Source organism: Lynx rufus, unplaced genomic scaffold, assembly GCF_022079265.1.
Source record: "Lynx rufus isolate CCGP_SWC_20201006 ecotype Redwood Valley unplaced genomic scaffold, mLynRuf1.p SCAF_15, whole genome shotgun sequence".
NCBI lineage: Eukaryota > Metazoa > Chordata > Mammalia > Carnivora > Felidae > Lynx > Lynx rufus.
Genome location: NW_025814829.1, coordinates 39,163,708 through 39,176,464, shown reverse-complemented (window position 1 = coordinate 39,176,464; position 12,757 = coordinate 39,163,708). Strand labels below are relative to the sequence as shown.

General features: G+C 41.6%; 1 protein-coding gene across 1 annotated transcript; it reads left to right on the top strand.

Annotated features, from left to right (window-relative positions):
* The first annotated feature begins 2,876 nt into the window (after positions 1-2,876).
* Positions 2,877-11,991, top strand: ARPC5 (actin related protein 2/3 complex subunit 5). Its single transcript, XM_047076889.1, has 4 exons — positions 2,877-3,202; positions 5,509-5,581; positions 7,812-7,988; positions 10,611-11,991. Exons 1-4 carry the CDS (start codon positions 3,060-3,062, stop codon positions 10,671-10,673), a joined length of 456 nt encoding a protein of 151 aa, XP_046932845.1. The 5' UTR covers positions 2,877-3,059; the 3' UTR covers positions 10,674-11,991.
* The last annotated feature ends 766 nt before the right edge of the window (positions 11,992-12,757 follow it).

The window sequence follows — 12,757 nt, the reverse complement described above, 5'->3', positions numbered from 1 at the left end:
CTCTCTCTCAAAATAAATAAACTTTAGGGGAAAAAAAGGAAATACTCGATCTCTAAATATGATTGCAAAATTGTCAGATTATTCATTCATTAGATAAAAATGTGTTGCATGCCTACTATTTTCTAGGTACTTATCATTGTGAGACAGTAAAAAATACTGCACTGGGAAAGGACTTTTTAGATATTATTACATCTCAAATGTATTATGCAATATGCGGCTGAGAATTAATTATATTTAACACATTCAACGTATAGAACAAGATTCTGAGTAATCAAATCAATTATACCCTTGAGCAACTCAATTCTTTAAATTCCTCTCACTATTCCCTTGAGTTAATTTCTACACCAGGATTCTTTTCCAGTTCTAAAATAAGAGAATAAAGACATTTCCTACAGAAGACCTAATATAAAAGAAGAGAAATGTAAGAGAGGGGATACATTAGCTCTTAAATTCTTGTTTCCATTTGCTCTCAATAGCACTTCTAATGTTTCATTTTCTCTTCAAAGAAAATCTTGATTTAGAAGAACAAAAAGTACAATCATCTTCAACATCAAAACAAGTATATTGTTTAGTTCTTACTAAAGTTAGCAATAGATTGAAACTGAGGAAGAAATATTAAAACAAATCTTTATTCTAAGTTATATAATGCCACTCACCATAGTAATGGTCTGATACTTTGGTATATGACTTTGTAAAATAAATAGTACCAACAGGTAGAAAATTTTCCTTTGCTCTCTTAAGACAGTCCTTAGGGGAGTTTTTATCAGTGTTTGCTCATAACTTGAATGTTAATTTAAAGAAGTGTCACTTCTATCACCTAAATGATATATTTTCTAGAAAGGTGATTTAATTGGGAAGAGAAAAATGCCATATTGCTTCTTCCTCCCAAGAGGAAAGGATGCATTCCATTCCTGTGAACTCTCTTTGTCTCTCTCTGCCTCTGTCTCTGTCTCTTGGGTTCTGTGTCTCCATCTCTCTCTGCCCTTCCCCTGCTCACATCCTCTCTCTCTCCTCTCTCTCTCTCTCTCTCTCTATATATATATATATATACACATATATATATACATATACACACACATATACATACGCATACATGTCGATGGAGATATACATATCCGTATATGCATATGTATGCATATCTGTCCAACAAATGTTTGATTTTGAGATCTCTCTTCCTCTTCTTACTGATTCATTATGCTCAGTGTGATGACTTTAAAACTACTGCCTTTCACATTTCATTCATTCATCAATAAATAATTGAGTACCTGAATGTATTGAGTACCTTCTGCATGCTTAGCATTATATCAAATGTAAAGGAAGATACAAAATAAATATAAGCCAAGACCTTGCCCTCCAGAATCTTTTGATCTCTTCCAGGAGCAAGATAAAACGTGATATATCATTAAGTAATTCTTATGACTAGTGCCAAAATCAAAGGTACAGGTAACATGCATTTTACATTTATGTAGAATTTTAGAGCTTCAAAACACTTTCCTGTATTTAATCCTCAGAACAGTCTTGTGAAGTACACATTATCAGCTCCACTTTAACAACAAGGAACCTGAAATTCATAATTTTAAGTGGCAGCCTTAATCAAATAGATTATGAGTGGAAGTCAAGACTTGAGCCAGGGTTTTCTTATTCTAAGTCCAGTGCTCTTTTCAATACAGCACAGGAAACCAAAGGCTGGGGTATTAACAGGAAAACAGCCAGCTTTCTGCTACAGATGGAATTGAACTAGATCTGATAGGATGTCAGGAAAACATAAAGCTATCTGAGCAGTGTCCAGCTAAATGTCCAGAAGAATTTTATTCTGCAAATATTTGTACTTCAGTATTATACACACACCACAACTACCATTTCCTTAGTTTTAGTGCCTTTACCTCCTCAGTAAGAGATTTGCTCTCAGAAATGAGGATGTCAAATGTAATTAAAAAGCTGGCCTAGCAGGATCATATAAATCTTAAATCACAAATACATATCTTAAAGGTCTGGCTTCTACTAATCCTTACACATTTTGTTTCCCCTCAGCACCGGAGAGTATATCTCGCCCCTATCCTTTTCTAGCATTCTTGCTCCCAACAACCACTTATTTTAAGATGTCAGTAGCTGACCCTACCCCAAATTCCACAGGTTCACCCCAGTTTTGTCACCCCAGCCCCTGCCCACAACATCCCCCTCCCTCGCAATGGATATAATACCTAGTTCCGGCTCTGCAGGTGTGGTCGGGATGCTGTACACAGCACTGACAGATAAGATATGACCTTTCGACTCCGTCCTTGGGGACCTCCCGCTGGCCGCGCAGCGTAATTCCAACCCCGGCAAAGGGGCTCCCGGCTCGGGACCGCAGCCACCGGCAGCGCACGGTCCGAAGTGATGCCTCTGACAACTAGAACGACACTGGGCGCCGGGGCGTGCATCACTCCGCCCCATACTCCTGCCAACTGCAGGGGACTTGGTCCGGTAACCAGTCCATCCCACCCCACAGGCGAGTCCGGGCCAGCCGGACCTCACGCAGGACCCCGACGACGGGTCGCTGGCAGCGGCGGCGGCAGCAAAAGCCACCCGCCCCCAGTGCCCATAGCCGCCAACCTAAGACCCCCTAGGCTGGACCGCAGAGAAGCGTTGCTATGGAAACCCCCTGAGGATCACGTGACATCCTCGGACGACCAATCGCCTCTTAGCTCTGCCCGCGGCACCGCTTTCGGCCGTCCCTTCTGCCCCGCCCCCTCCCGCCCCCGCCTTCTTCGCCCAGCCCCGCCCCTTTCCTGCGGAGAGCCCGCGCCTGCGCACCGCATCGAGCGCGCTCCCTCCCTCGCGCGCGCTCCCCGGGGAAGAGTGGGGGCGGCGTAGGAGGCTAGAGAAGAGCATGAAGCTGAGGAGGAAGGAGCGCCGCCAGCGCGCAGGCCCAGAAGCGCCCGAGCCCCGGCTGCCGGCGACGCCCCAGAGCGGAAGAGGGAAGTGAAGGCGCCAGGCTGCGGGTTCCCGGTGGGTGGGCTACGCTTACCGAGGTAGAGGCAGCACCAACAAGAGGCTTTTGCCACCGGTCCGGATCGGGGATGTCGAAGAACACGGTGTCGTCGGCCCGGTTCCGGAAGGTGGACGTGGATGAGTACGACGAGAACAAGTTCGTGGACGAGGAAGACGGGGGCGACGGGCAGGCCGGGCCCGACGAAGGCGAGGTGGACTCCTGCCTGCGGCAATATCCTTGCGTTTGCCGGCCTCCGTACCCCACCGCGCCCGCCGGCAGGGTCTGCGAAGCTGGGGCCGCTCCCGGGGCACGGGCGCGGAGCTCACCTGTCTCTTTGGGCTCCCCCACTCTGAGAGGGCAGGGGACGCTCCCATTTCTAACCGAGTCGCCCCGGGACCCCAGGGTCCCGCCTGGGAAACTTGCCCTTCCCGGCGCGCCTTTCCCGCCCCCGATTCCTCAGGTTGCGGCCGGAGTTGCTGCCTGCAGGGAACTGGCAGGGCGGCCGCGCCCTCGCGGCGCGGGGGGAGGCATCTGGTGCTGCTCTATGGCCCTCGGAGGGCGCCTAAGTTGTCCGCCGCAGGACGGTGCCTGCCGGGGCCACGGTGGCTCCAGAAATTTCTGATTGGGAGGAGCGGGCTGCTTGTGTTCTGGTGGTTTGGTTTTGGCAGCGTTGGGAGAGTTTATTCCTTGCCGGCAGCAGGGAAGGGGCGATTTGCAGAATTGAGGCCCTCTGTCCTTTTAGCCCATGGGCTTTTTTGCTTTTCTTTCTTTTTTTTTTTTTTTTTTAAGAGAAAGGAATTTGGCAATATATAGGTTGCAAGATAAACAATTTGCTAACCCGGGGAGGGGGTGGGGTGAGTCCAAAGCAACCAACTCGGGCGAAGGAAGCTTGGAGCCTTTTACCTGCTAATAAGCAAGGGACAATAGAAAGACAGAGCTTGCATGTGGAGAATCCCTGAAAATATTTAAAATAATCCCCAGCGAATAAAATAGATGAAGAATGAAATGGACGATGAGTCATTTGTACGAAGCAGAATGGTTTTTGTAATCCTGAAATCGTTTCCATTTCAGTTAAAATGTGGCTGTCAGTTCCTGGTTTTTGTTTTTGCATATTTGAATATTCATAATTTGAACATTTGCATCAGATATTTTTTAGAAAAATGTAAATGTTGCAACAACTAAAGCTGTAGTTTTAGAGATTCTCAATTACTGAACTCATTCATTTCTGATTATTCTCTAATGTATTCATAAGATAAGACTTTTTAAAACCCTTTCCTCATCTATATCCTATTAAAGTATAATGGGGAAATAGGAGTGAAAATATTTGGTTCTAACTATATCTAGTCTTAAAGGCACCTAAAATAACAGCATTAAACATTTATCAACATACAGATGTTTCTTTGATTTCCACAACCTTCATAGTCAGCTGTTGCTATTTTTCATTATTTAAATACTTAAATGTTTTGGGTCTTAAAAATGAGCCAATTTTGCAAAAGGCATGCTTTTTCTAGAAGTTCGTTAAGCCTTGAAAATAACCGCTTACCACCAACCCTAAGGCTTGTGTTTTTGGTTTTGGTTTTTTGTTTTTTTTGTCAGACGATCCCGCCTCCCCCCCCAGAAGCAATGAACATTATTCTGTCTGAAAACATTCTTTGTGATGGATAAATGATGTTTTGTGAAACTAACTGTTGGTTGATGGGTGATAACTCTTAACTGGTACTGCTGTATTCATATAATGGGTCTGCTTTGTATAAAATAAAAAGATATTGTCTCTTCTCTTGTTACAACCGAGAGACAAGCTTTGGTCAGGCACTACAGATGGAGGAACAAGTGAACTCTGGTTTTCCTTTTAGGGGAATGATTGTAGATTCTGACAGTCTGATTGGCCTTCCGTGCCTCGTACTTGCTAACTCACTAGTGCTTCCAAAGACTAAATTTAATAGGTATGACATAAGACAGTTTTAATAACCTTTATGAAATATAAGAGAAAATATCCAAAACAGAAAAATTAAGCTGCTGTCTAAAAAGTCACTGAATTATTAGCTCTTTTGTGATGCCTCTTTTCATCAATATTGAGAGATTGCTAATGTGTATCATTTCGATTGCTAGAATAATGACCAGTATTTTCTACCAGCATTTCAGTTAATGTAGAATATAAGTCTAGCAAAAGTTTGGTCATTTTTCCAGTTAGAATCACATAAAAGACATTTTGGTTGAGGATAGGTGTTTCATGTTGGGACCTATTAATTCTTTTAATATAGCTTTGGATAATGTTTGCATGTGTCTTACTGGAAAATGAAAGGCTATCAAAGTGTTCATTTAGTAATTGGAGCCACGCAAGAGCTGGTGGTTGCTTTATTACCTTCTCTAGTGTTTTCAGTATCATACCTTTGACTGACATCCTTGAAACCAACATGTTGAGTTTTACAATATTGAACGTAGTGACCATGGTAATTTTTCAATGTAAAAGTCAAGGCTTAAGAGCCAGTGCTTTCCTGAGGCCTGCCCTCTCCTGCTATGCCCTTAACCTCCATCACAGGAAACATGACCGCTGCCCTACAGGCAGCTCTGAAAAATCCCCCCATCAACACCAAGAGTCAGGCGGTGAAGGTGAGTCACAGACAACTCAGTGATCTCTGCTGATATCTTAGCATTCTTACCAAAATCCTGGAAGTGTCCTGAAATCAACAAATCTTTTAACTGTTTACTGTCTTTTACATACAAGAGCTCACAATGCAGCTAGAGAGGTAAAAATTTACATACGAAAAGTTAGCACTCTGATATTGAGCTATGATAAGAGAGCATTTTGTATGTTCCATGGAGGCCACTCAGGTTGAAGTTGAGCAAAGGCTTGAAGAATAAACAAAACTTTTACGAAGTAAAGCGATTCTACTTGGTTGCTTTTTAAAAATTTTTCTAAATTATATAAGAATTAAGTGTTTATAGAAAACTAGTAATCATCATCATCCTACTGTCCAGAGATAATTGGTTATTACTTTTTGGTGTTAATATATATTTATAGAGCTTTTCTATTGGTATTTTTTTTTAATAAAAATGGAGTTTTATAACTGACTTTTTTCTTTTTGCAATGTACATGAATATCTTATCTTGGCAATAAGTTTATTTCTATCACATCTTTTTTAATGCCTGTATATAGATACGCTGCGGTTTACATATAACTAATCTCCCTTTGTCATATATTTAAAATATTGACCTTTTTTTTTGAAATGAACAATTTTGCATAAATTCTTATTTGTTTCCTTTGAATAAATTCCTAGAAGTGCATTGCTGAGTTTGAGAATGCACGTTTTTTTTTTTTTTTAATTTTTTTTTTTTTTTAACGTTTATTTATTTTTGGGACAGAGAGAGACAGAGCATGAACGGGGGAGGGGCAGAGAGAGAAGGAGACACAGAATCGGAAACAGGCTCCAGGCTCTGAGCCATCAGCCCAGAGCCTGACGCGGGGCTCGAACTCACAGACCGCGAGATCGTGACCTGGCTGAAGTCGGACGCTTAACCGACTGCGCCACCCAGGCGCCCCGAGAATGCACGTTTTTTAAGACTTTTGGTACAAGTGTTATTGCCAAACTGCCCTTCAGCAAAACCTGACTTACATTCCTGGGCAGCAGTCTTTCAGTGATTCTTAAGAACATTTACTTAGTGTTTAAAATGTGGCCCAGGGCTCTGAACCCATTGTCCATAGGAGCCCTAAGGATCTCTTTATTGAGTATTAGTAACAGTTTGGGCAAATGCATAATAATTATCTAGGCCACAATAAGAGGAAACATTTCTTTGGTTTTTGAAAATGGTGGGGAACATCATTGAAATTTCAATTTTACCACCTTCTACTTTTATGTGGCTGAGTTTTTATCACAGTTTGTGGGTGGAGAATTGTAAGAATATTTTTCTAAATTGGGTAATTGCATAGTCTTTAAACTGAAAACAGCAATAGGAGGTAGAAACATTCTGTAAAACCCTGATCAGTAGGAATGCCGAAGAGATCACTCTTTCTTGAATAGGAGAAGTGAACCGTTGGAAGGGTAAATTAAATGTTCTCTTTGCTTGGCTTCATGGGTGAAAAAATAACTTTGCTGTTGGAGCAGCCTTTTATCAAAGAAAAAAATTATAAATGAAGATCACTGTATCTTATATCTTGACTATAGATATGAAACTTAAAATTTAAGTTTTCCAAGCGTATTGTTTTTGAAGGATGGTTCAAGGTAGAACTGCAGCTCATTTTGTCTTCAGATCTTTTTCTGAGTACAAGAAGTAAAACTGAAATGTGGGTTCAATAACATTGGCAAATTAGCACCTCTATCTGTAAGCAAATCCTCTCAGCGCTCCTTCAGATACATCAAGAATCTGACCCCCTCCACTGCTACCATGCTAGCCAAAACCAGCCTGTGTTATTGCCATAACTTCCAAACTGGTCTCCCTCCTTCTGCCTTGTCCCCTGCCCCCCACCAGTCCCACCTCCGCTTATTCTCAGCATGGTGGCCAAAGTGATCCTGTTGAAATACAAGTCAGGTTATATCGCTGTTGTCCCCATGGTGGCCTGCAGGGCTTACACAGTCTGCCCTCCCACCACCCCTCTGACCCGTCCTACGTCCTACTCTTCCACCGTTATCATTCTGGCCACCGGGGATCTTCTTGCTGTTCCTTGAACACCCGGAATACACACTAACAGCAGTTCTTTCCTCTGACCAACATACTGTTCTCTGATACCCCCAAGGATTCTTCTTTCATGTCCTTCAGGTTTTAAATGTCACCATCTCAGTGTGGCCTTTCTAGAGCAACCACTTGGCACGCATATGTCTAAATGTTCTGTTCTTATCCTCAGGATCGAGCAGGCAGCATCGTCTTGAAGGTGCTCATCTCTTTTAAAGCTAATGATATTGAAAAGGCAGTTCAGTCCCTGGACAAGAACGGTGTGGATCTTCTAATGAAGTATATTTATAAAGGCTTCGAGAGTCCCTCTGACAATAGCAGTGCTGTGTTATTGCAATGGCATGAAAAGGTGAGTTATGAATTATAAATCTCTGTGGCCAGCTCCTTTATAATAGTGACAATGACAACTCCTCATCTGGATAATTACTTTGACTTGTTGGTTATACATCTTTGTCTTTACAAATAAATGTGTGAAAGTGAAAGTTAGATTTTATGCTTACTGCCTTGGTCCTAAGAGATTCTGATTTGCAGCACATTTATTCAGTAATGATTATTGTTCATTTAACATAATCTTGAACTTTGAACTAAATGAAAACCTTGAAAAGAAACAGTAAAAATCAAGAATTCTTGGACTGTGGCCAAAAGGTAGAAACAACCCAAGTGCCCATGGACAGATGAACAGATAATCCATTTTATGCATACACCACATTTTGTTTATTGGACGACCAAATAAAGGAAATTATGACACATGACACAGCACTGATGAACCCCGAAAACATTACTCAAGGTGAAATAAGCCAGGTACGAAAAGACAAATACTGTGAGATTCCACTTCTATCAAATATCTAGACTAGGCAAATTCAGAGAAACAGAAAATAGATTAGAGGTTACCAGGGACTGGGGAGGAGGGAGAATAGAGTTACTGCTTAATGGGAACAGCATTTCTTTTTAGGGTGATGAAAAAGTATTGGAAATAGACAGTGGTGGTGACTGTAGAATCCTGGGAATGTAATGAATGCTACTGAATTTTACACTTACGGATGGTTAACGTAGCAAAGTGTATGTTATATATGTTACACAATTTAAAAAACTCACAGGTGGGATGAAGAATTCCTGTATTTTTTTATGCATTTCATTCTGCAGATAGTACACTGTCCATTAAAAAAATAGTTAAGGGGAATTTTTAGCTTTAGCTTAAAAGTTGGTAAGGTAATTTTTAACACCCAACACTTAGGTAATATTAATATTAATGTAAGCAGTGTAACATTTAAATAGAACCAACCACAGAGAAGGGGTATGTTCTCTAATATCTTACAATTCCCGGAACTCAGGTTTTCAGAAGCTATTGTGTGTGTCTGAGTGAAAGCACATTCGGAAATAAGAATAGGTAGTAAAACTTGTCGATTAGTCTTGGTCAAGTCACTTGGTCTCTCATGCACCGTCAAATAAAGAGAACTAACATTTATGGACACGGTAACCATACCTCCCGTTTGCCCCAGTTTATGCCTGTTTTCCCAACATAATTATGAATAGTTCCCTTTCACTCCCCAGTGTCCCACTTGGAGAATAACGTATATGGTCATCCTCTTCAGGAACACGTTCCATTTGCCAGCCACTGTACCGTTAATGTTTCATTCACTCCTTAAAACAGCACCATAAGGTATAAAACATCTTTATCATCCTCAATTTAGAGGTGAAGAGCCAGCTTAAAAACCTAAGCAACCTAGCTCCTGTCTAGTCTCAGGATCATAGTAGACCTTGATGGAGCACTTACTGTATTCCAAGCACCTTGTAAAGATTAACTCCTTTAACCCTCGTAAAAATACTAGGAGGGAGAGCTTGCTATTATTTGCCTTTTGGTGGGTGGGGAAGCAAACTGAGGCTAATATTAAGTTTTCATTGCTTCCTAACATCACTCACTGGTTTTTGCCAATCTGTCTCCTAAACGCTTCTCCAGCCATCTACTCAGATGCACCTCTAATGCAACTCTTCACAGCGTCTCTCCCAGTCTGTTGCCGTAGCTTCCTAAACAGGCCTCCGGCTACCAATTTCACCTCCCTCAAATCTCTTCTCCACCCAGTTGCCAGAGTGTCCTCTCGAAAACCCAGATCTACCCTGTCAGTCACCTGCAGAATAAAGCCCGAGTTCCCAGGTCCAGCCACTCCTCTTCATGTTCTTCTCCCTGTGCTCCAGCAGTGAGCACAGTAGTATTGCTTCCCAGAACACCCCATGCCGTTTCACACCTGTGTACTTCTGCTCGTGATTTTCTCTACCTCAGTGGCTCCTTACACCCCAGTGCACACTTGTGTGAACAGAATATTATACTATATTATAGTATAGTAATGATCTCTACATGTCTGTCCCTTCCCAATAGACCAGAAGATGCTATATCCCTAGCATCTAGCATAGTACCCAGTACATAAAAGTATTCAGTAAGTAAACCAGAGCTTCAAATTCCTGATGCTTAGTCATGACTTCCAGTTTTTTAAGGTAAAGTCAAAATTAAAGTCCCTAAGTTCTTAGCTATTAAATAATATATTCTTAGCTTGGGAGAATAAAAAGAATCTGACATACTGGCTAATCTAAAGGAACTTAGGACAGTTGCTCTCGGTTTCGATTTCTTCCTGCCCGTGCTAAGAAGAGAATAAAGTGAATATCCTAAATCTATACTTGAGCACCTGTTTTAGGCAAGAACATGCTGTAAACCTTTAAGAACATACTGTTATTTGAAAACAACATACTAGAATGTAAACTAGTATCTCACTAGCGTGTAGGTACGTAAGGGTAGGGACTGTATCCCCAGTGCCAAGAACAGTCCCTGGGACATGACAGGAGTTCAAGAAGTATTTATGAAAATTAAAGAATTCAAAATCGGTAGCTGCACACATTCCTTCTTAAAGAAAAATGTTCTATTTGGTAAGAGGACTGACCCTATGATTCTGTCAACATTTCCGTTTTGGTCTGTTTTTAGGCACTTGCTGCTGGAGGAGTGGGGTCCATTGTTCGAGTGCTGACTGCAAGGAAAACTGTGTAGCCCAGCAGGGTCTGGGTCTCTCCTCTGGGTGTGGGAGTTGCTGGTACAAAGACCAAAACAACCAAATGCCACCGCTGCCCTTGGGGGTAGCATCTGTTTCTCTCAGCTTTGCCTTCTTGCTTCCTTTTTCATATCTGTAAAGAAGGAGATTACATATCAATTTTCCTTTCATGAAAATTGGGATAATATAGAGGAAACGTTTCAACAGGAGTGTTTCACGCTCTCAAAACTATTACAGTGATGTGTATACCTGTCTGTATATAATATAATTTGCCTTCAAGTTTAAGTGTGCAATTTTAACCCCTATTGGCTGGTGGGGGTTTTTTTGTTTTGTTTGCATTTTTGTTTTTTTGAGGTGTTCTGTTTTGTTTTTGACTAATAGTGAAAAATTTGATCTGAATTTGAGGCCAGTTTCCTAACTCATTGCTAGCCAGGAAATGATCTTTACAAAAAATACCTTTGAGAAACTGGCAGCTATTAACATTGCAAAACTGGACCATAATTCCCGTATTTAAGCAAAATGTGTTTCTGGAACAGGTGGTGGGTGAACAGCACGAGCAAGTTCTACCTTTGTTTCTGCTTACCTCCAGATCATGTGAGCTTAAGTATGCCTCTTCCTCTCCGCACCCAGTAATCATGGCCTCTCGATTTCTCTGTGGTCTCCAGGGTCCAGAGCAAGAAGTCTTGCTCTACAAAAATGTATCTATGAAATGCCAGAGCCTGTTTGGCCTGAGCATAAAACTTTGTTCTAATAATATGACCCTATTTGGGGAAACTACTCCAAATCAGAAAAGACATGAAAACTTTGATGAAGTTCAAACTCTGGGCAGCCTGCGAATGAAATGCTGATTTATTTAGAACTCTAATAGCTGCCTTAGACATGATGAGGTATATAACTAGTATTTGATATACCCTATAAATGTCTTCAGTGTTCTTCAGGGTAAATAGGATCTTAAAAGCTTTGGTTCAGATCCAGACATCTACACATTCTGTATTTTAGCTTAGTGGTTCTTCAAAAAGGAAAATGCCGCATAGCAAAAAGTGTTTACTTGTTGGACAAACCAAATGGGTTCTCAAAAAATGACCGGTGCTTATAAAAAGTTATTATTCAGTGGCTCCAAAACAAACCACCCAAATGCACATGACCAAGAGGGAAATCAGCCTGTGTTTCGTATTTACATTGGGCGCCAGTTTCATAATCACTGTCTTATGTGAAAACTGGTGGGGAAATTCTATAACCTCTTTGCTGTTTTTGATACCTGCTTTTTGTTTTGTAAAAATGATAAAGTTCAGAAAATAAAATGTCAGTGTTGAATAATTTATTTTTCTAACTCCTATTTTAACACTTATGTGTGATTAATTACGAGGGAAGATTTCCTGTTTTACCAGAAGGTTGTGCTCTTGACAAGAAGTAATTTGGTACAGGTTTCTAAAACTACTTTATTCAAATACAAAGTAGTGGAGAAAAGGAGACAGTCGTCGATGATCTCAGAGCACCACCAGAGCCTTTGGAATGATTCCTCGCCCTTGGATGCTCGCTGAGCACCTGGAGTATCTGCCCAAAGGCCCAAACCAGAGTGTGCCGCGCTCATTTCTTACCAGCTTCTGAGCCCTTTCTCGTACCGCTGCCCATGACTAGACGCCTGCTTTAAAGGTTGAGAAACTCAACAGGAGGCGCGCCTGCGTGGCTCAGTGGGTTGAGCATCCCACTTCGGCTCAGGTCATGGTCTCACAGCTCCTGTGTTCGAGCCTCCCATCAGGCTCTGTGCTGACGGCTCAGAGCCTGGAGCTGCTTCAGATCCTGGGTCTCCCTCTCTGCCCCTGCCCCACTCACGCTCTGTCTCTCTCTCTTTCAAAAAGAAACATTTTTTTTTAAGGCAATTCATAGGGCTGTGAGTTAAGAGAAGTTAAATAGATAAAGTAGGCACAGCATAACTCTGTACAAACTTCAGATGAAAACAAGTGATACTGCAATACTTTTTTGTAAAATCCTTAACATCATTTTCATGACTATAGTGTTAGAGAAAATTCTGGAGCTCCATATTTTATAGTCACAAAGGTGGGTGTGTTCAAAGACTGCCAGC